We start from the raw sequence: 24478 nt of genomic DNA on the forward strand, positions 1-24478 counted from the left end.
GCGCAGCAGACCCCACTTGAAAATTCGGGGGTCATCAGAATGTTTTTAGCCAATCCTGACAAATCTTTCTTAAGACTTGATGAATCACAGCATCTGATCAATGTATAAGGAAGTAGGAAATTACTCCTCAATCAATACATGTCCTTCAAGGCTCCCTGTAACGAGTACTGTAGGGCACAGAACTGTGGGTAGTGTGCATGAGTGGTGAGGAGTGGTACTTAGGTGGACCAAAAAGGGGCCCAAAAGGGCAAACATTTCTCCTGATGACTAAGCCACTTGTGGTCAGCTAGATGTCACCGAATAAGGCTCTGGGGTTTAATAGCCTGCCAAATGGTTGGTCACCAACTGGATCCCATGTGCATGTGAATAAGCCCAGAGTCTCAACGCTTCTCCACAGAGAAGTTGAGTTCCTACTTCTCCTTGCTTGTTGACATATCAGTTTGCAGTTGTACTGTCTGCCATGATCTGGGCTGACCCGAAATGAAGGGCAAGGAGGAGAGCTTTTAGGGCTAGGTGAACCATCACCAGTTCGAGCGAGTTCATGTGAATGACCTGCTCCTCAGGAGACCGAAGTCCCCTCGATCTTTTGTTCCTCCAAATGTGCACTGCAACTGAGGGAAGATACGCCAATCACTACTGTGGCCACTACTATGGAATGGAAGAAGAAGATAGAGTAAGGTTATCCTAATACCACAAGCTCAAGTCCGCCGCAATGTCTCAGGATATCATGATGTCAGAAAGATCTCCTCTGTGCTGGAAGCATTTCTGAGGAAGGCATCACTTGAATGCACTAATGATGTAGGCATATATGACCAGTAGTATGCAGGAAACGTGCAGATCTAGCAGATGACTGGGGGAGCCAATGTTAGTTGTAAGATGAGGACCATGAACTGGCAGTGGATTGGCCTTACCTCAAACCGCAGGTACCGCCATTGTGACTGAAAGATTGGTATCTGGAAGTACGTGGTCTGCAAATGAGACAACATCCAGTATTTCACTTCAGTTGGTCTGGGTTCTATTGGGTTGCAGGCCAGGGGTGATGGACATTGTATGCCCAACTCCACAAACGTGTCTAGCCCACTAGCATACTGCAATTTAAGGCTGTCAGCAAATGCCGGAAGATGGGGAAGGTAGCAAGCTGTCTCCCTGCTGTCACTCATCGTCATCATAAGGCACCCATTCCGGCATAGGGATCTGGTTCGAGCCAGAACCAAAAATGTCATGTAGGGTCTTAAAGCAACACTGGAGTAATAAATGTTTAGTTTTAAAGTATCTGTACCTGGTTTTCTCTGCTATCCTTTAGGTCTCATTTCTAGACCTCGTGAGGATTGCTTTTGGCTCTGATAGTTGTTTCTGAAGAGGGACTGGATCCTTTTGCAGTTGAGGAAGCCGCCAACAGTAAAGTAGTCATTGATTGTGTTAATGGTATAGATGTTGTAGACAGCAGGGGTGCCGTAAATGGTGTTGTAGACGGTAGGTTCGATGTCAATGGCAACGTTATAGTCATCAGAGTTTTAGGCAGTAGGTTCGATGTCAGGGTTATGGGTGATGGCAGAGAAGTCATCATCAATGGTGTCACCGTCAACAGTGTCACTTTTAATGAAGATACCTTTAAAGTTAAGGCTTTATATGATGTATTCTTTTTAAAAACTGGTTGATCATTATAATGCTTAGACACTTTCTTTCCAGTACTTGATGAGGAGGCTGAAAGCACTGCACCAAACAAATCAAGTTCAGGGAAACTGTAAAAAAAAAAAAAAAAACAGCCTTTTTTGTACTGTCTTCGTGGAAGTGCTTGAAGTGGCACTTTTCACAGAATCTTTCCCTGAAGAGGAAGCATCCTTTGAAAGGGGGAAAGGAAAATGCTACTTACCATTAGGCATCTGTTCTTGGCATGTTGAGCTGTAGATCGGCATACTTTTGCATAGATCGCCATCTGGTGTTGGGCTCGAATGTTTGCACTTCGTTATTGTGGAAGTCTTTGTAGTCACGAGATAGGTGACTCCTCCTTTGGTTGGTAGTGAGCATGGGCATCGACTCCATCTCCAGATTGTTTTCGCCATAAAGGGTGATGATGGAGTTAGGTAGAAATAGAAAAGATGTCCATGTGTGATGTATCTAAGTAACATAGTACTGCGACATATATAGGTGTCCGGGGAGGCGGGTGGACGTAGGCGGATCTACAGTTCTACATGCCAAGAACAGATGCATACTGGTAAGTAGCATTTTCCGTTCAAGGCATATGAGCTATAGATCGCATACTTTTGCATAGACTATACAGCAGTTAACCCGTTAGCGGTGGCTACCTGTACGTGTTGCAGTAGTTTGAAAAAGTGTTCTTAGTACGGCCTGGCCCACACAAGCTTGTTGTTTTGCCTGCACATCTACACAGTACTGTTTTGTGAAAGTGTGCGGTGTAGACCATGTTGCGGCTTTGCAAATGTCATCCATGGGGATGTTTCCTGAGAATACCATGGATGCCCCTAGCTTGCGCGTGGAATGCGCTCTAGGGGAAATGGATAATGTTCGCTTTGCTTTTTGGTAGCATATTTGAATGCATTTAACGATCCACCTGGCAATTCCAGCTTCTGATATAGGATTGCCCTTATGTGGTGGTGAGAAAGCTACGAAAAGTTGTTTAGTTTTCCTGAAAGTTTTTGTCCTTTCAATGTAGAAAAGAATATCCCTTTTGATGTCAAGCATATAAAGAGCCCGTTCAGCTACTGAGTCTGGTCGAGGGAAAAATACTGGGAGCTCAACAGACTGGTTAAGGTGAAAGGTGGAAATTACTTTAGGTAAGAAGTTAGGGTTTGTCCTAAGAACCACTTTGTTGTGATGGATTTGCAGAAATGGTTCCGGTATGGTTAATGCCTGGAGTTCACTCACTCTTCTGAGAGATGTGATAGCCACAAGGAAAGCTACCTTCCATGTGAGGAACTGTAACTCACATTTATGTAAAGGTTCAAATGGGTGACCCATGAGCCTTGTTAGGACAATGTTGAGATTCCATACTGGAGAGGGTGGAACTCTGGGAGGAATTATCCTTTTAAGGCCTTCCATGAACGCTTTGATGGGAGGCACCCTAAACAATGACAAGTGTTGTCTGTTTTGTAAGTAAGCTGCTATAGCAGCAAGATGTAATCATATGGATGTAAATGCCAAATTACATCTTTGTAAATGCAGGAGATAACAAATAATGTTTTGAGTTGAAGCATCTAGTGGATTGATGGTGTTGTTATAGCAATAAACGACAAATCTTTTCCATTTCGCTGCATAGCATGCTCTAGTGGTAGGACGTCTATCTTCTCTAATAACGTTCATGCAGTCTGGTGGGAGATTGAGGTAACCAAACTCGAACACTTCAGGAGCCAGATCGCTAGGTTAAGTTGAGCTGGTTCTGGATGTCTTATACCCCCATGGTTCTGTGTGAGGCGCTTTGGGGAAAGGTGCAACTTTTGGTGTGGGACTACTGAGACTTCCAGCAGTGTTGTGAACCATGGTTGTCGGGTCCATGTTGGAGCAATGAGGATCATTGTGAGAGACTGTTTGAGCTTGCGCACCAGTAATGAAATGAGCTGGAGAGTCAGCAAAGCGTACGCAAATCTGCCTGACCAGTTCTTCCATATCGCATTGCCTTTGGACAGTGGGTGTGGATATCTGGAGGCGAAGCTTGGGCATTTTGTGTTTAAATGAGTGGCAAACAGATCTATGTCTGGGTGGTCCACATTTGAAACAAGCATTTACAATGCAATGGTTTTGCCTTTGTTAAAGTTAGAGCTATTGGCATTGCTCTTGACATTATTTTTATTTTATTTTTTTTAACATAAATAAATGGCATTGTCATTTACAATGCCACTAGCTTTATCTCTCGCAAATGACACCCACAAACACCCACAGAGAGCCCCCCCTAAACACACACAGAGCCCTTCCACACACACACCCACACAGAGCACCCCACACACACAGCCACACAGAGCCCCCCACACACACAGCCACACAAAGCCCCCCACACACACAGCCACACAAAGCACCCCCCACACACCCACAGAGCACTCTACACACATTTACACAGCACAAGCAGGCAACAGGGGCACACGGAGGCACAAGCAGGCAACAGGGGAACACGGAGGCACAAGCAGGCAACATCCCAGACGTCACAACTTAAATAGGCGGCTCAGTGAACTGTCTCCCGGGATACATTTCACGACCATTCAGCGCAATGAGTTGTGCAGCACCCCGTTGTTTCTAATTCACGATCACAACACTCAGTGCTTTAAATGGGGAAAAAAAGTGCAGGTACTCATCAGATCGAGCTGGGGGCGTGGCAAGGAGGCGGGGCTAGAGGCGGGACTAAGGGTGGGTCTAATGAAAAACATTTGAATGGCGCAAGAATTTTTTTCGGTTGCGAATGATGACAAATTGCTTCCCTCCACAATTTATTGTTGATGTCCTTGCATGTATTAAGTTGTACCAGTTGACAGACTGTTGAAAAGTAACTATCAGGTTTCCCTTTTTGTCAAACGCACTACCACCCTCCCCTCGAAATAATTTTTCTATTCAGCTGCTGCCCACGCTTTAGATAACACTTTTTTGGATGCCAGGATACCTCTACCCTCTGATGTCCCTAGCCCTTGCTAATTAGCCCCATGTCCCCTCCGATGTCCCATGTGTCTCTTTTCATTTTCTCTTTTTTCAGGTGGTCACAGCACCTTTCATCTTAAATGTCCCCTCGTTCATCTCATCAAATTCCTTATCTTGCTTTTTCTAGGATACCCCTCCCCCACTTAAAATACCATTCTGCCAACCCCGACTCTCATCAGATGATCCTCATCTCATCCATCAGCTGTTTTGTTTTAAACCCACTGCCCCGCGCCCGCAGTCTATTCTCTAATATTGTTTGTTTGCCCCTTTCTTCTTCTTCAGATAAACCCTCATTATCTTTAGCTGACTGTGCTTTTATACAAGCTCTCCTCAGTTGTCCCCTTTCTTACCCGCCAGCTGCTGTGCTATCCTTTCCGTCATTTATGACTCCCTGCCTTGCAGACCAGAGAGGCTACAGATATGCTGCCCGCTTTTGTTATCACGCCTTGGAGGGGTGCTGGGTGCTGGACCTTTATTGCGGCGTGTTCTGCACTCTTGTCTCGCCACTGTAGCATGCTGCCGTCCTGCCCCGGGGGTGGGGGGGGGGGGGGCTTATTTTTCAGGCAAACGGCAGAGTGGAGCAGCAGGCGCTGTGAGAAGGGGTGAAACACTTCAACACCTCATTAACAGGCTAAAGGTCTTACAAAGACCTGTGGTGAAGTACTCGGGTGCGGTGTGTGTGCCCGGGAACTGTCTCGGCCGGGCTGACACACACGGCGGGGGGGGGGCTGAAGCCCTTTGATCACAATGGGCGTTGCACGCCTGGGCCACACGTTGCTCTGCTTTGGCGACACGGCGTCACTGCCAAACGTGTGTTTATGCAAACATGGAAATGTATGCAAAGAGCATCTTAGGATCGTCTATCTGGACAACATCCGAAATGTGAAAACATGTTTAGCATTTTGTGTGGAAATAAAATATAAGAGTATTGTGTTTTAACCAAGAAGGGATGCGAGGCATGCTAAGGCGCCCATGCTCATAACATGGGGGCTCAAATGAAAGGATAGCAAAAACCGCAGCATTCGTAATAATTCCACAAGGTGGCGATACCAGCACGCTTAAACTGTAAACCTCACCTCTGCTGACGGGAAAACAATGACATGGAAAACTTATCTACACGACGTTCTGGGATGGCACGGTTCCGCCCAGCAATGATTCGTAACTGACCAGCAGCAACCTTTCTAATCAGCAACATTACCTGGGATTTTTCATTCAGACAACACTGTGGATTATTCAAGGCATGGCACTTCCAAGCCAGCGGTGCCCGGTGAAATGGCGCCTGCTTTGCCTGCTCTGCACTTGCTTCGACCTCGCTCGGGGGCAGATCAGATATTCCGTCCTCGAGGAGCTGGACCCGGGCACCTTCGTGGGAAACCTCGCCAAGGATCTGGGCATTGACGTCATCGGTCTGAACTCCCGCGGGCTGAAGCTGATGTCGAGAGCCAAGAAGCAGCACTTCCAGGTGAATATGAACAAGGGCGTCTTACTGACGAGCGAACGGCACTGACAGGGAAGAGCTGTGCGCAGAGAGCCCTACCTGTAAACTGAATTTAGAGCTGGTTATTGATAACCCATTGGAAATGCATCGCCTTGAAATAGAGATAATTGACGTGAATGACAACGCGCCTTCGTTTAGTGAAAATAAACTCACCCTTAACATCCCCGAGTCTGCGTTGCCGGGCAGCGCGTTTCCAATCGGAAATGCCATAAATCCTGATATTGGTGCAAATGCCCTCCAGGGGGAAAACACTCAGCCATACGGAATATTTTGACATTACAACAACTGAAGTATATTCCAAGAAAGAGAAATCTACAGAATTGACTTTAACCCAGCAGCTCGTCTTCCCCGTCAGGTCCCGGGCCGGCAGCCAATCACAGGGCGGCCCGGGAATGACGTCACGGGGGTGTCCTGCAGTTCCGCCCCCGGCCTGCCTGGCTTCCTGGTCGCGGGCCGGGGACTGCAGAAGATTCGGGGGCGTTCCTGAGAACAGGCTTTCGGCTGACGTAGCCAAAAGCCAAAAATTCTAGGGAACGCCCCCGAATCTGGTCCGAGATTGACGGACGCCCCCTCCTCCCAATGGCTAGTCTCCATTTATGGAGCTAGCCAATCGGAGGAGGGGGCGTATCCCGACCCACACACACAACTCAAGAGGTTTTTTGGCGCATGCGCAAAGCGCATCGCCAGGCAAAACCTAAAAACGGATGAAGAACTAGCGGATGAAGTTCCCATTTGTGAATCTGCTGTTGTTGACGACTGAGCAGATCCGCAATTTGATTGTGTATCCCAGGTAGGTGCTCTGATAAAAGGTATATCTTTTGCGGAATGGCCCATTTCCAAATGCTTTGTGCTAGGCGTGAAAGCTGCAGAGTGTGTCCCCCCTGTTTTTGTATATAGTACATTGCTGTCATGTTATCCGTTTGGACTAGGACAGTTTTGCCTAGGAGATGCTTCTGAAATGATTTTAGGGCGAGAAATTAGGCCAGTAACTCCAGGTGATTGATATGAAGGAGTTTCTGTTGAGGGGTCCACATACCTTAAATGGTGTGGTTTAAGAGATTAGCTCCCCAGCCGGAGAGCCATGCGTCCGCTGTTAGCACTATTTATGGAACCGGGTCTAAGAACGGCCGCCCTTTGGAAAGATTTTTTGTGTTCCACCGTTGCAGAGAGCAATATGTGCGGCTGTCTACCAACACCACATCTGTAAGTTGACCCTGAGCTTGGTTCCACTGTTGTGCTAGACATTCCTGTAGTGGACACATTGAACAAGTTACTTACCTTCGGTAACGATATATCTGTAAGAAACAGTAGTTAGTATTAGATTCCTTACCTTAGAATATCCCCAGGTGTCAGTCTGGATCCGGAAACTTTTGCGTAGCAGTACCCCTGCGCGTAGGTAGGCGTCGTCTGCAGGCGTCCCTTGCGGCTCCGCGTCCGTCGTCGGCGTCGTGATGACGTCGCTGGAGTATATAGACGCCGCCTCCGCGCGCTGACGTCAGTTCTTTGCACACAGCTTTTCCACGCCAGAACACGCAGAGCCATGTGAGAACCAACACTGGTGCCATTTGAAACTAGGGCCATGAAAGGGATGTCCTTAACCCTAGGTATCAGTTCGCAGAACGGGGAGGATGGGTGGGGCGGTAAGGAATCTAATACTAACTACTGTTTCTTACAGATATATCGTTACCGAAGGTAAGTAACTTGTTAATCTGAAAGAAACAGGTTAGTATTAGATTCCTTACCTTAGAATAGATACCCCAGCAATACCAACCCCGGTGGTGGGTCTGCGAACCAATACAATCCTACACCAGAAAGTCCTGGAGGACAGTATGGCCAAAGAAGCCATCCTCCGGACTTGACTGTCCAGGCAGTAGTGCCTCGCAAACGTGTGCAGCGAGGCCCACGTAGCCGCCTGGCAAATGTCCTGCAAGGGGACTCCCCGGCCCAGGGCAGTAGTAGCCGTTGTAGCCCGAGTGGAATGGGCCCTCAGCCCAACAGGAGGCTCCTTCCGAGCCAAAGAGTAGCACGCTTTAATGCACAGAACGACCCACCGAGAGATGGTCCGTTTATGTACCGCCCGTCCCTTCTTCGCACCCACGTAGCCAACAAACAGTTGGTCATCCACCGGGAACTGGCGTGTGCGATCCATATAAAATGAGAGCGCACGTTTTGGGTCCAGACGATGGAGCCGCTCTTCATCCTTTGAAGGATGCGGAGGCGGGAAGAAGGAAAGGAGGGCGATGGACTGCCCGGTGTGAAAAGCAGAGACAACTTTGGGCAGGAAAGAAGGTCTAGTCCTCAGAACCACCTTGTCTGGATGAATGGACATGAAAGGAGGTTTGACAGAAAGAGCCTGGAGCTCACTCACTCTCCTGGCAGAGGTAATGGCAACCAGGAAGGCCGTCTTTAACGTCAGGAGACAGAGAGGGCAGGAATGAAGTGGCTCAAAGGGAGCAAACATCAAGAAGGTTAGAACCAGGTTCAAGTCCCACTGAGGCATCACAAACGGAACAGGTGGATACATGTGTGTGATGCCCTTCAAGAATCTTGTTACAATGGGGGACTTGAACAAAGAAGGTTGATCAGGTAGCCTTAGAAAGGCCGAAAGCGCAGAAAGGTAGCCCTTGATAGTGCCCAGAGCAGAGCCCTGCTGGACAAGAGAAAGAAGGAAGAGAAGAACCTCAGAAAGAGGGGCAGAGAGAGGATCCACAGCCTTTGCTGTGCACCATGCCACAAACTTGTTCCACCGACAGGCGTATACCGATTTCGTGGAGGAACGCCTGGCTGCCAGAATCACATCACAGACTTCAGGAGGCAAGTCAAATGGCCTCAACTGTCGCTGCTCAATCTCCACGCATGGAGGTGGAGGCTGGACAGGTTCGGGTGGACGACCGTCCTCTGCTGCTGCGACAGAAGGTCCTCCTGAAGGGGCAGGCGGATCGGGGGACCGACTGACATGCTGAGTAGCTCGGGATACCAGTGCCTTCGAGCCCAGTCCGGAGCCACAAGGATGACTTGGGCCCGGTCGCGCCTGATCTTCTTCAGCACTCTGGGCAGAAGTGGTATAGGCGGAAAGGCGTATAACAGACCGCAACTCCACTCGCGCCGAAAGGCGTCGCCGTGCAAGTGCTGTCTTGGAAACTCCAACGCGCAGAACTGATGACATTGCGCGTTCTCTTCTGTGGCGAATAGATCTAACCAAGGCTCTCCCCATTGCCGAAAGAGGCCTTGCGCCACGTCCGAGTTCAGACGCCATTCGTGATCCATCGAGCACCGACGGCTGAGTTCGTCCGCCCTGGCGTTCAGAGAACCTGCCAGGTGTTGAACCGTCAGAGTCACGCCCTGACGTTCCAGCCTTTGCCAGAGGCGCAGAGCCTCCTGGCAAAGGGTCCACGACCCCATCCGGCCCTGCTTGTTGCAGTACCACATGGCGGTGGTGTTGTCCGTGAACACCTGCACTACACTCCCGTTGACAAAGGGGAGGAATGCTTTCAGTGCCAAACGAATCGCCCGGAGCTCCAACAGGTTGATATGGAGCCGGGACTCCGCCGGAGACCAGATGCCTCTGATCTCTGCCTCTCCCAAGTGGCCTCCCCAGCCATGGAGGGACGCGTCCGTCACAACAACGTGCTCCGGTTGGGGAAGGGAGAGGGATCTGCCTCTGACCCAATCGCGGTCAGTAAGCCACCACTGCAGTTGTCTTGCAGTGCCCTCTGAGATCAAGACATGGTCGGACAGGTTGCCCTGATGCTGGGCCCACTGAAACTTCAGGTCCCACTGCAGAGCCCGCATCCGCCACCGGGCGTGATGCACCAGAAGGATGCAGGAAGCCATCAGCCCCAGCAGCCGCAGCGTCAACCTGACCGAAACCTGGGATAAAGGCTGAAAGATGGGGATCAAAGCCTGTATATCCTGGACTCGCCGTTCTGGAGGATAGACCCGAAACTGCGCCGAGTCGAGAACCGCTCCGATGAAAAGGAGCTTTTGAGAGGGGCACAGGTGTGATTTCGGCACATTGATGGAGAACCCCAGCTCGTGCAGGAGGTCTGCCGTCATCTGAAGGTGGTGGACGACTGTCTGGGGCGAGCCCGCCTTCAACAACCAGTCGTCTAGATAGGGGAAGACTGAAACCCCCAATCTGCGCAGATGGGCTGCGACCACCGCCATCACCTTTGTGAACACCCGTGGGGCGCTGGTAAGGCCGAAGGGGAGCACGATAAACTGAAAGTGCTTGTGGCCTACCGTGAACCTGCAAGTCCAACGCTACCATCCAGTCTTGCGGGTCTAGAGCAACCAAGACCTGAGCCAATGTCAACATCTTGAACTTCTCCTTCCGGAGGAAGCCGTTGACGTTCCTTAGGTCCAAGATAGGACGTAGGCCCCCTTTGTCCTTCTTGGGTACCAGAAAGTAGTGGGAATAGCAACCATGTCCTACTTCTGGCCCAGGAACGCGCTCGATGGCCCCCTTGGCCAAGAGGGCCGTAACTTCCTCTCTCAGAAGTGCCAAGTGGTCCCCCGACACACGGAGGTTCTGCGGTGGCATGGCTAGAGGAGTGGTCTCGAAGGGGAGGGAGTAGCCCCTTCGGACGGGCTGCAGCACCCACCTGTCGATGTTATTGTGCGCCAGTGGGAGAGGTGATGGCCAACCCTGCCCCCCACCGGCGTCACATGGGCCTGAAAGCACGGACTAGGAGGATTTAGTGGCAGATGCTGCGGGGGGAGGTGTGGCCTGACCTCGCCGCTGTCCCCGCCCGCCACCACGGCGGTTTCCACGGCCACCACCGCGTTGATAAGTCTGCTGCGGCACGTGGCTGGCAGCACGTGTGGGACCGCCCCTTCCTTGGCCACGAAAGGAGCGAAACGAACCCGTTTGCTGGCGCTGGGTCGAGAGACCCAAGGACTTGGCCGTGACCCTGGAGTCCTTGAAGCGCTCCAGCGCGTGGTCCGCTTTGTCGCTAAACAGGCGACTGCCATCAAACGGCATGTCCATTAAAGCATTCTGGACATCTGCCGAGAAGTTGGCGGATCTCAGCCAGGCGTGGCGACGAATCGCCACCGTCGTGGACATCGCTCTGCCCAGCGAGTCGTTTGTATCAAGACCACACCTGATGGAGTATCTTGCTGCGTCTCGGCCTTCAATCATAGCCTTGCCGAGCTTAGCCCGTACTTCCGGCGGGCATTCAGGCAGCAGGTCCGCAACCGTATCCCACAGAGAGTGGGTGTAGCGGCCCAAGAGGCACGCTGTGTTGCAAGACCGCAGTCCCAGACTCAGGGACGAAAAGACCTTTTTGCCATACTGGTCGTACCTCTTTGATTCCCTGTCGGGCGGGGCTGATGGGAATGCGGTTTGGGAAGTGGAGGCCTGGATCACCAGACTCTCAGGGGTGGGATGGGTGGACAGAAACTTGGGGTCGTCCGAACACGGACGGTGGCGTCTGGCCACGTTCCTATCAACAGGCGAACCTGAAGCGGGCCTGGACCACGTGCCCAAAAGAATGTCAGTTAAGGCCTCGTTGAACGGCAGCAGTGGCTCCTGTGGGCATGACTGCGGTTTGAGGACCTCAGTGAGGATGTTAGTCCTCACGGCCGCGACGGGGAGCACAAGGTTTAGGGCCTTGGCAGCCCTCATCAACACCACTGAATAAGCTGCCCCCTCCTCCGAAGCCACGGTAGGAGGCGAGACAAAGCCAGGGTTGGGGGAGTCGTCGTCGGACGACGCCGGTCTAACTCCGCGTCCGGAGTCGGAGAGGGAATGGGGGCGGCGTCGCCCAAAGCCGGCGCCGGCGCACCGGCGCCGGAGAACCGGCGCCGCGCGGGGGCGGCGCCAGGAGTTGCCCAGATAGAATTGGTGCCGGAGAGGCAGGTAGACCAGCCGGCGTCGACCCTGAGGGCCCCTGCGGCGCCAGGGCCGGAGCACCCGACGGCGTCGAGGCAGGAGCACCCGAACCGCTAGGGCCCCCGGACGGGACCACAGGGCTCGAAGGCGCCGCAGAACCCGTCGGAGACAGAGCCCTCATGGCCATGAGGAACGCCTCTATCTCCTCGGGCGACGCGCCTTGCCCAGGGACCGCAGGGTATGGAGCAGGCCGCGTCGGCGACTCACGCGGAGCCACGGGGTGGGGCCACCCGAACCCCCGGCCGCATCGCGCGAGCGTCGGGGGGAGTCGGGGGTACGATGACGATGCCCGACTTCTTGTGCTTCCTACCTGAGGAACCAGAGAAATGGTGACGACTCCCGGAGCGCTCGTGACGGCTCCGCGGCCGCTCCCTCGATCGCTCCCTTGACCTCCGGCCGGACCGGGACCGCTCTCGACGCGGGGCCGACACCCGGAGCTCGAGCAGCTTGCGGGACCGCTCCCGTCTAGCTTTATTCGTCAGGCAGAGTCGGTGATGGTCCGTGACCGACATCGTACGGTCACAGTCGTCACAGTTCTTAAAACCGGGCATCCTACCGGCACCGTAAGAAGAGTCAAAACGATCAAAAGATCAAAAACTTGGTCAAAAGACTGGAGAACTGCATTTCTCGGATCTGCGCTAACTGGCGCGGAAAAAAGAAGAACTGACGTCAGCGCGCGGAGGCGGCGTCTATATACTCCAGCGACGTCATCACGGCGCACGACGCCGACGACGGACGCGGAGCCGCAGGGGACGGTTGCAGACGACGCTTACCGACGCGCAGGGGTACTGCTACGCAAAAGTTTCCGGATCCAGACTGACGCCTGGGGATATTCTAAGGTAAGGAATCTAATACTAACCTGTTTCTTTCAGATTGGAGTCTTGCGTAAGGGGCGATTAAGATGCAAGAGGCCATCATCCCTTTTAGCTGCATAAACACCCGAGCTGGTAGTGAATTTTGCGGTGGAAATTTTGTTATGAGGGCTTGCATACTGGCTATCCTGATTGGGTTGGGGGTATGGAAGAGCTTTGGAAGTATCTAGTGTTGCACCTAGATACTGTTGGGTGTAGGACGGCTGGAGATGTGACTTTCCCTTCTTAAGAGGGCTGCTGACATCGCAACGTTATTTTGTTAAGACTCTGGGTGCTGTTGTGACTCCAAATGGAAGGACTTTGAACTGGTAATGCTGCACGTCCAGTACGAACCGTAGGTATTTCCTGTGAGCAGGATGAATAGGAATGTGGAAGTAGGCGTCATTGAGATCTAGAGTGGCAAGGAAGTCGCCTTGTTGGAGCAGCGGAAGGACCTGTTGTAACGTGACCATGTGGAAGTGGTGGGATTGTATGTACAGGTTTAACAGTCTGAGGTCTCATATTGGCCCGAGAGTGCCGTCCTTTTTGGGAATGAGGAAATACAGGGATTAAACCCCTGTACCTTGTTGGTGTAGGGGAACCGGTTCTATTGCATGTTTTTGCAAGAGAGAGAGAACCTCCTGCTTGAGAAGCATTAGATGTTCTGTGGACATTGGACGTTGTCTGGGAGGTATATGGGGAGGGGGGATCGAAGTAAGTTCCAGGTAGTAACCCTTCTGGATAATTTGTCTTACCCACCTTGTCTGTGGTGATGGAATTCCAGACAGGTAGGAACTGTGATAGTCTTTCCCTTACCGGAGTGGAGTGATCTGGTATATGTTTTCTGTGCCAGTTGTTTTGGAGGCGCCCCTATAAGAGGAGCGACGAAAGGAACCTCTACTAGTTGTTGCTTGTAGAGCCCCCATAGATTTGGCTGTTTGTGTGTTTTTTCATCTTTTCTAAAGATGTGTCCACAGTAGGTCTAAACAAGTGTTCCTGTTCCAAGGGTTGATTGAGGCTGGTAGACTGTACCTCTTGCTTAAAACCAGATATGCATAACCACACTTGTATTAAATCTGCTGCATCCAGGGCACATTTAATAGAGGTATTTGTAATTAACATTCCTTCTTGTATAAGATCGTTTGCCTTGGTCTTATATTGGTCTGGAAGATGCTGCATGAGCTTTTCAAGCTCATCATAGTGAGCCCTAGCATACCTCGCTAGTAAGGCTTGTGAGTTGGCGATACGCCAGAAGTTTGCAGGCTGGGACGCAACTCTTTTACCTGATGCATCCATTAGTTTAGACTCTTTATTTGGCCGAGGTGCATCACATGTGGTTTGGGAATTTGCCTGTTTACGGGCATTTGCCACTACTAATGAGTCCAGAGGAAGTTGACCTTTAATGTAAGCTGGATCGCTTAGAGCTGGTTTGTATTTTTTCTAAATTCTAGGATTGAGCACCGTAGCTCTGACAGGGTCTTTACAAACCTCAGGGGAATGTTTAATCATCCCTTTGAGATTAGGGAGAGTGTTTGTTGTTTTTTGAGGCTGCACAAATGTCTCTAATGAAAAGTCCTCTTCCAGGGGGTCTTAATGGAGTTGAACCCCATGGTATTGTGCAGCTCTATTTATTAGTTGCGCAAACCCTACGTTGTCATCTGGAGGGGATGGTCTGGAGGGGTATAAATCTGGGTCAGGTACATCTGGGACATTATAATCTTCCCAAGAGTCATAAGGTGGGATACTGTGGGTGTCATCATCAGTATCTGTATCATGATTTGATGGGTGTATGCAGTGGTCGAAGTGGGGAAAAAAAAGTAGGGGAACTGTGGGTGGAGAATCAGGGGGCTGGAATAACCGAAGATTGAATTAGTGGGCGGAGTCAGGGGTGAGGTTAGAAACAGCAAAACATTCCAATTTTTAGTACATTTAGCATTTCACTGATTAGTTACAGCTTATAATGTTATTTAATTAAAACAATGGATAAACATGTTTATTTGAGGTTTAATTCAGGAAAAAGCTAACACTCATAGGGAAAACAGGTTTATGTAAAGCGTGTGAAATATAAGCAGGAACAATATGTTACCTTAATGCTTTTACTCTCATTGTTCAGAAATCCATGATTATTTTTTGTCTCACACTTTAAGGTCATGAATACAGGGCTCCTCCTGTACATATGTGTTAAGCAGGGCTCAGAAGAGAAAGGGACTCTTCAGGAGAATCTAGACTCACGGAAACCCACAAAGGCTCCTTCACATTCATGTCAGCAAGCTAGCTGCTCAATCATAATATAGCAAAAAGAAGAACTGGTGGACAAAATGCAGAACAATATTATATATTCACCCCGTACAGAGATCTGGGCCTGAATCCATTGTTTCTTTGCTCACCATGCCATTCCAGTTTAGACCCAGCCATATGCAAATCAGTCTTGATCCTGTACCCAATGGGAGCAGTACAGCGGGAACTGCCAGGCCAGGTCCTCCCAGGACTGGAAACAAGCATCCTAGGACCGGTTTCGGGCTTTCAGCCCTCATCAGCCAGGATAGCTTGATTCCAGTGGCATGGAGAGCACGGGACGCATGTCTGAGCATACCTGTCCCACTCGGGTGACAAATGCAAAAGAAACAATTGATGGGCAGAATGCAGAACAATGTCAAACATTCACCCCAGTTCAGAGATCTGGGCTTAAATCCATCGTTTTTTGCTCACCATGCCATTCCAGTTTGGACCCAGCCATATGCAAATCAGTCTAGATTTTGAGCCCAATGGGAACAGTCCAGCCCGAACTGCCAGGCCATATGTATTCAAGTGTCCTTTCATTTGGGAAGTGAACACAAAGCAGTACCCACTGAACTTGGCACATAACGTATTACTCTTTGATATGCATGGTACACGTTCTTTGCAGCAGGCATACTACCCCTCTGCACTACCTTAGATGAGTAAAACAGCCACTAGACAAAACATGCTCCCGTCTGTCTCCAGCAGGTACATTGATCACCAAAGTTATCTTGGCACTTGTATTGTTGACCAAAACCTGCTGAATATACAAAAAACATTGCAGGGTTTTTAAAAATCCTGCACTTGTACAAAACCGGTCCCCCCAAACTAAACTGGCCCTCTACCCTTCAAGTCGCCCTGAGAAACGCCTGCTCCTGCCCTTTCACTGCTCCTGTCCAGTCAGTACTCCTGCTCAATCAACACTCCTGCTTCATCAATTCCCCTGCACCCTTCCTTCTCCTGGCCCGTTAATTCTCCTGCCCGTCACTTCTCCTGCCCTGTTCACTGCTCCTGCCCTGTTCACCGCTCCTGCCCTGTTCACCGCTCCTGCCCCGTTCACCGCTCCTGCCCCGTTCACCGCTCCTGCCCCGTTCAACGCTCCTGCCCCGTTCAACGCTCCTGCCCCGTTCAACGCTCCTGCCCCGTTCACCGCTCCTGTCCCATTCACCGTTCCTGCCCCTTTCACCGCTCCTGCCCCGTTCACCGCTGCTGTCCAGTCACCTCTCCTGCCCCATCACCTCTCCTGCCCAGTCATTTCTCCTGCCCTGTCATCTCTCCTGCCCCGTCATCTCTCCTGCCCCGTCACCACTCCTGCCCCGTCACCTCTCCTGCCCCATCACCACTCCTGCCCCGTCATCTCTCCTGCCCCGTCATCTCTCCTGCCCCGTTACGTCACCTGCCCGTCACTTCTCCTGCCCGGTCACTTTTCCTGCCCGGTCACCGCTCCTCTCCTGCCCTGTCACGTCACCTGCCCGTCACTTCTCCTGCCCGGTCACTTCTCCTGCCCGGTCACTTCTCCTGCCGGTCACTTCTCCTGCCCGGTTGCCTCTCCTGACCGGTTGCCTCTCCTTCCCCGTCACTTCTCCTGTACCAGTCACTTCTCCTGTCCCAGTCACTTCTCCTGTCCCGTCACTTCTCCTGTCACGTCACTTCTCCAGTCCCGTCACTTTTACTGCACCGTCACTTCTGCCCTGTTCACTGCTCCTGCCCCATTCACTGCTCCTGCCCCGTTCACTGCTCCTGCCCGGTTACCACTCCTGCTCATGCCTAATCACCGCTCCTGCCCCATTACCCGTCACCTCTCCTGCCCCGTCACCTCTCCTGCCCGTCACCTCCCCTGCCCCATCATCTCTTGTGCCCCGTCACCTCTCCTGCCCAGTCACCTCTCCTGCCCGTCACTTCTCCTGCCCAGTCACCTCTCCTTTCCTGTTGCCTCTCCTGCCCCATCACTGCTCCTGACCTGCCACTTTTCCTGCCTCGGCACATTTCCTGCCCCGTCACTTTTCCTGCCCCGTCACCGCCCCTGCCCGTTCACTGCTCCTGCCCGTTCACTGCTCCTGTCCAGTCAGCACTCCTGCCCGATCACCGCTCCTGTCCCATCACTTCTCCTGCCCCGTTCACTGCTATTATCTGTTCCCTGCCTCTATCTGGTCACTGCTCCTGCCGGTTACTGCTCCTGCCTATGCCTAATCACCGCTCCTGCCCCTTCACTTCTCCTGCCCCATCACTTCTCCTGCCCCCGTCACCTCTCCTTTCCTATCACCCCTTCAGTCCTGTCACTGCTCCTGACACGTCTATTCTCCTGCCCAGTCACTTCTCCTATCCGTTACTTCTCCTGCCCGGTCACCTCTCCTGCCCTAGTACCTCTCCTTTCCTGTCGCCTCTTCCGTCGGGTCACTGCTCCTGCCCAATTCACTCTGTGTACAACATTAACTACTTCAGAAAGTGAAGTCAGGTTCTCCGGCTGACTGTGCTCCAGCTCGCATTCTGAGAGAACTTTTCACTCATTGCCCCGATCCTCCTCTTTCCCTCCTAACGTCTCTATCTCCTCAGGTTTAGTTCCGAAATTCTTTAAATCAGCTATAGCTTGCCCCATCCTAAAAAAGCCTGGTTCAGACCCCTCTCTTCCCTCCAATTTCAGACCCATTTCCCTTCTCCCTTACCTGGGGAAGATCTTGGAGAGCTATATTACATCTTGTCTCTCTTCCTTCATTGAGGATAATCATCTCTTGGCCTCCCACCAAGCGGGCTTTCGTCCGGCCCATTCTACCGAGTCAGTGGTCCTGTCCGTTCTAGACGAGCTAAAGAGCAAGGCAGACTCCAACTTACCTCAGGCCTTGGTGCTCCTAGACCTGTCCGCCGCGTTTGACACGGTCGACCACTCCATCCTCCTCTGTCGTGTCTGCGCGGCGGGAGTTCGGGGCACCGCCCTCTCTTGGCTCGCCTCTTTTCTTAAAGAACGGACTCAGGCTGTCCATCTCTCTGGCTATACCGCCCCAACCCGCTTGGTTCCTTACGGGGTCCCCCAAGGCTCCTCCCTGTACACTCTTCTTTTCAATCTTTATATCTGTCCCCTTATTCTTTCTCTCCTTGACATGGGGGTCTCCGTATATAACTATGCGGATGACCTCCAGTTAGTTTTTGATCTTTCTTCTCCTCTGCACTCCCTTCCTAAATTCCACTCCACATTAGTTTTCATCTCGGAGTTGATGAACCGTAACCAACTTAAGCTTAAGACTGAGTTGGTCCTGACTGGCCCTACCATCTCCCCGTGGTCGGCTGCATTTTGGCCTTCCATCTTCGGCCCCCCACCGATTCCGGCTGCCTCCGCGAAGACCTTGGGTATTAAAGTCAGTCGGGACCTCTCTATGCATGCCCAGAACAGCTCAGTTGTTTCTTCCTGTTTCCTTTCTCTCCGGATTATCCGGAAAGTGTCCCGTTTCTTTTCATCTGATGCCCTTAAACTCATTATTTTGGCAATGATTCTTTCCCGTCTTGATTACAGGAATAGCCTGTATGTGGGCATCCCGGCCAACGAACTACGTCGACTGCAGGCTATCCAGAATCAGGCCGCCCGTCAAATTTATCACCTTCCCAAGTCCTCTCACATCACTCCTGTTTTGAAATACCTCCACTGGCTTCCCACCTGCCAGAGATCCCTCTTTAAGATGGGCTGCCTGGCCTTCATGGCTCGCACCTGCACTGCCCCGGCCTTCATCAACTCTCGCATTATCCCCTACACTCCTAAACGTGCCCTTCGTTCATCCAATCAATCTCTCCTCACTGTTCCACGGTTCCGTAGATCTAAAACTGGAGGCACTAGATTCTCTGTACTAGCTCCCCGTTTCTGGAACACTCTCCCTCTGGCGATCAGTACTATACCAGTCTACTCCCAATTCCGCAAAGCTCTCAAGATTCATTTGTTTCTCATAGCATACTCTAGCTGATCTCCCTCGGCTATACCTACTCTTTAGCTCTTTATCTTAGCGCCAGGAAGCCGCTTGGTCGCAGTGCGCTTTATTAAGAACTTTCTTCATTTCATTAACAAATTACACAAGGTGTCAAGTTCCCCACATACTCTGTCTAGGGAAAGGTCCTCTGTAATCACCAACTCCGATCTCACTGGCACTTGCAGAAGGCGGGCGCATTGTCATTCGAAAGGGGGTAATCGGCCTCAATCGGAATGACAATGGGCCTGCTCATCACTTCTGTGCGAGTTCAGGGGGGGCGGGGGTTGCTGCAGCCTCTGGAGTTCACAGAGAAGTGCGAGCAGCCCCTGGAATCTAATGAAAAAGTTATTGTTTTTAAATTGGACTATTCTTGCCGTGCCAGGATGCTTTTTTGAAAGTAAGAAGTAGGGGAACGGACTGAAATAATTTTTAGAAGTAGGGGCACGCCGTGCCCTTCCATTCCCGCCCACTTCTACCACTGGGTGTATGTCTTTATCCCCACCCCCTAAATCCTCATCATCATCTTGTGCTGCAGGTGATAGAGGAGGTACTGGAGAGTGTGCTAGAGAAAGTATAATGGTTTGGCGCTGTGGAGGTGGAGAAAAAGGCCTCATAGGTGAGGTGGCTGAGTCTTTTTTCTTTGAGGGTATCTCAGGCCTTCTGAGGTGTCCAATTTCCTCTTTTTAGGTGGTATAAAGGTGACTTGTCCAGTAATGGGGTCAATATGGAGTGTCTTTTGCTTAGGATCCGGTGGATCTGGATGGATAAGTTCCTTGGATCCATGGTCTTTTTTCAGCACCGAGGACTTGGGCTCCGAGTGGTGTTTTGGCCTATCTTCCTTAGCTTTAGGAGGGGTTTTTGTGTCCTTCTGCTTAGGTGGTGTGTTCGACTCTGAAGATTTAGGCTGTTTTTTCGGATCCAAAGTCTTGGATTGAATTTGCTTTGGTGCCGAAGATTCTGGTACCTTGGGCTTATGTTTTGGTGCCGAAGAATGTCTTTCGGCAACGTGATGTGGCTGGCTCTATCCCGAGCTGCCTGAAGGCTTTGTGGGCTTCGGAACGGGCCAGGAGGCGGGACTTCTGAACTATTGTCAAAGTGTCCACCCAGACCCGAAGGTGAAGGTGTTACCGGAGTCTTTTGTTTTTTCGGGGCAGGGGCGTCAACGTCAGTACAAACGCTCCATTGACCTGGAGTAATCAACTGGTCTTCTGAGTCTGATTCGTCGGCTTCAGAGACGCTGGCCTGTTCATCTCCTGTCTCCGGTTCAGGATTGTCAGGCCCTGCCTTGAAGATGTTGTCCGGCACTGACACGGTTGATCCAGACATTTCGTGACGTCGAGCCCGGCGATCACGTAAAGTCTTCTTGGACCTGAAAGAATCACAGGCCTGGCAATGTCGACTCTCTTGTTCTGGAGAGAGACAAAGGTTGCAGACCTCGGGGAGATCTGTGTGTGGGAATTAAGCCCCACACTTGCATTTTTTTAAATGGAGTCCTTCATATATGCTGGTTGATGACGCCGATCGGCCTAACGGCCCACGTCGACGACCGGACTAAAAAATCTCTTTGGAACTGGATACACGTCGAGAGAGCGATCGAAACAATACCGTCGAGCTTTGCGCGTCGAAGGGGAATCGAAACTACACCGACCCGGAGCGCAGCAAATCACATCCGAACACGATGGTGGAAAAAAACAATCTGGAGATGGGGTCGATGCCCATGCGCGCTAATAACCAAAGGAGGAGTCACCTATCTCGTGACTACAAAGACTTCCACAATAACAAAGTGCAAACATCCGAGCCCAACACCAGATGGCGATCTAAGCAAAAGTATGCAATCTACAGCTCATATGCCTCAAACATTCTGTTTATCCATAAGAAAAAATGCCAACCTCCTTTCTCTGTCTTCAAGAGTGATAGTGGATAAAGACTTCCATATATCACATCTTGATGCCTTATGGTTCAGATAAAGGCAACAAATGCAATGAAAATGAGGGTGTTCAGTATAAATCTCCTGTGCCCACAAGATGAACAGAGTTTGATAAGAGATTCCGTCTCTCTGTCATTCATGTTGACAGTTGATGACAACTGACTGTCAAATATAAAACTCTCCCTGGTCCAATAATTAATAGAATATTCTCTAAAAACAACTCACAGTATTTCAGAGCAGAAGTTAGGGTGTGGGTCAAATCCAGGGCAGAACAAAAAAGTTACAGATTTTAGGTTTACTGAAAAGTGAGAGCAGAGCACTGCCAAATGACTCCCTCACGCATGACGTGCAGTAGAAATCTGAGCTATGGTGGCCTCTAGGGAGAATAGAAGAGCTTAACCTCATTGGCTGGCATTTGGATACTTTTAAATGAGATGGAAGTGTTACTAACTGTACAATGTTGTTTTAGGCCTATGGCCATTTTACAGTGTTTACTGCTATTTTAATGTACTGTGGCTTCCCAGCCTGGCAACTAGGAATGATTCAAGCATGTGAATATATTAAAGTTCCAATGTTAGAGAATCTTTATTTTTAATTATGTTGAAAAAAGTGCTCTCCTTTATGTCAAGAAAAATGTAAGATATACTGAGAAACACATAATATAACCCCTAAACTAAAGAGATGTTGCAAAGTAAAGAATGGTCAGCAGCTCCACAGCCCAGATTTCTCAATTAAGGAGAACCATACTATTTGAAATCCACAACAATGAAGACTCACCCTATCCACTGGCCGCGGGTCACATTGTTCACACATGTAGTGGCCAACTTCAGAGTGCACGCCTATACAATCACAGTGTTGCCAGACCTGTAATGAAATGCAAAAGTATTCTACATTTTGTAATCATATTGTAACATACGAGTATTTCCAGATCTAAATTCTCAAGCTGTCAAAAGCCCCTAGTGGCGTTGAAGAAACAGCATTTATTTAACAAGGAAGTAGAAAACGCATGCATGCTTCAATAGCTATTTATCCGTCACTGCAGATTCCTATCGCACATAAATGTAAATGTAAATGTAGTGTATTTTATATAGCGCACTTCTACCCGGAGGCCTCGTAGCGCTGTATTCATACCGCTGTGGAACCCATCCTGGCTTTCCTGTGAAATGTCCACTCCTGGGCACCCCCAAGGTGAAGCCAGGCATCCACAGCGCTGCTGGGGCCGTTGTGGAGATTAAGCAAGCTATTGCCCAGAGTCACAGAGTGGGACCCATGATTAGACTAGGCACCGAGGCGAGAATTATCAGGTCCGGGGAAATTGAGTCCAAGAGCCGCCGAGGCGGGAATTGAACCCTTGTCCCAGGCCAGACCTCTGCATCAGGGTCTGCCGCTCTAACCATTGAGCCACACTTCTCCACTACATAAGATGACTCCTTTTCATTTTCTACTCCTACCTGTATCCTTAAATCAATTATGGGATTCAAAAATGTCCATGTTGGCCTTTGCCGCCTAGGTACCTAAAGCCAGGCTCTGAGGGTGTCAAGCTCAAGTTTACCCAAAAATAATTTTGAGTGTCTTACGTGCCAGTGAAATGGTGCAACATTTTTTACCACAAAGCAGAGACTTAATTTATAACATGAGTGACTTGGTCCTCACCATGCATTTCTCACACTGTATCATTAGTCCTTCATCCTTGAAGAGGCCGCAGATGCAGCGGATCACATCGTCATCTTTCTCATGTCCATTGTCCTTCTCACAGAGGGATATCTCACTGCTGTCAGCCTCACTGGCTGTCTCCCCCACAATCTCATCAATCTGTGCGGAGGCCTCGTGCCGGGCACTGTAATAGGCCTTTCTCAAACGACAAACGCCACGTCCGACTTGGGACTTTCTGCCATAAAACCTCTGGGTAAAAAGAAAACAGGGAAATAAGGACAAGTATCAAGCTACATTGATGAACTTCAATAAAGGAAGCAGTGATACCAGAAGATTTAAGGGGCATTGATATTTGAAAGAAGCTCATCTCTGGAATAGCTATGGGTCAAGTGGCTTACACTTCTGGGCACTGACAAATTTAGGTGTACAAAATGTCACTGAAAACAGAAACTGTCATCTGAATTCTTCTTATGCACAGCCACGGTTTATGCTAAATCTACATGTAAAATTATGGCACTGCTATATCTGTATGTATCTATGTATTGGAGTATGTATTTGTGTAGTACACACCTAGCTAAATGCAGCGGAGTGATGTACAGAGTCAAAGGCAAGGATATAGTCAACAAGTGATAGGAGAGGCAGCTGGGTTCTGGGCGCAAAAGTGCATGATTACGGCATAGTTCTTTAAAGAGATATGTCTTCCCCCTTTCCTAAACTGGAGCCACGTTGGGGCAGTCCTGATGGATGCAGGGAAGTTGTCCGAGATCCCTGGTGCAAAGACAGAAAAAGCCTGCTGCTTTGTCTTTCCTTTTCTTATACTTCCTTGTTTCCAGTCTGATGGTGTCCTTGCTTTCACCCGTGTCGCAATCTGCTCATTGAGATTCAGTGGGGTGGTTCATATTTAAAAAGGAGATGTATAGCAAGAAGATAAAGCAAGCCTTATGAAAAGCAGCTGTAATATTGTCAGATGGCACCTGTCAGCGAGGATAGTGCACTGTGGAATAAACTGGTAAACAACTGAAATCGCGACTACATATTCCATTCAGTAAGTAGGATGTTTTATTTAAATACAGGAGGAGAACATTTGTGAATTTAGAGAAAATATACCATCTCTGCAGCTATTGATCACAAAATAATCCATTATCCATGGGGAAGCGCAGGGCTGCCCTAAGAATTTCAAAATAGTGTGGAATCCCTGGATGAGACACTGCGGGCTGTCCTAAGAGCGCACAGATATTCTCCTCATCACTGTCTCCTTCTTTCTCATCTGTTTGTGTTCCTGTTGATTTACTGGGACATGGCTGGCATGAGGAAAGGTGAGGGGAATTGTGCTTCTTTCCTGAACAACTTTTTGATGCACACTAATTTCATCAAGTCTTCAATCCTCCTCTTGCATAGGTCCCAGTTTATAAAAGCTGTCTTGGACTTTCCCCCAACGTGACCGCACATACCATACAGCAAGGCCTCTAGAATTTTTAGCAAGGTTGGAGGCTTCCAGAGGTTCCAAGGCATGTGAGCCTGTTTGCGTCTTGCATTTTCCTGGTAAGACACGCTGCAGTGGCTCTCCGAGAGTAATGGAATAAGTGTTGGGGACATATGTTGGGCCCTGTTTAGGTGCCTCAGTGGTTGTTCCTGGATCTTCATTCAGGACCATAGTTTCAAGTTTCCAATCAATCAATCAATCAATCAGAGTACTTGTAGAGCGCACTACTTACCCGTGAGGGTCTCAAGGCGCTGTGGGGAGGGGAAGGGGGAGGGTGCTGCTACTGCTCGAAGAGCCAGGTC

The 24478-nt window shown here is 50.1% G+C and overlaps 1 protein-coding gene across 2 annotated transcripts in view; it reads right to left on the bottom strand.

Annotated features, from left to right (window-relative positions):
- The window catches only part of ASH1L (ASH1 like histone lysine methyltransferase), an 820515-nt gene that overhangs the window by 211436 nt on the left and 584601 nt on the right, over nucleotides 1-24478 (bottom strand). For both annotated transcript variants that reach the window (XM_086947410.1, XM_086947409.1), the window contains exons 19-20: nucleotides 22694-22942; nucleotides 21818-21904 (exon numbers count right to left, since the gene is read on the bottom strand). In XM_086947410.1, coding sequence (XP_086803536.1) covers nucleotides 21818-21904; nucleotides 22694-22942 — 336 coding nt within the window. The remainder of the gene's footprint in view (nucleotides 1-21817; nucleotides 21905-22693; nucleotides 22943-24478) is intronic.

Source organism: Lissotriton vulgaris, chromosome 12 (assembly GCF_964263255.1).
Source record: "Lissotriton vulgaris chromosome 12, aLisVul1.2, whole genome shotgun sequence".
Taxonomy (NCBI): domain Eukaryota; kingdom Metazoa; phylum Chordata; class Amphibia; order Caudata; family Salamandridae; genus Lissotriton; species Lissotriton vulgaris.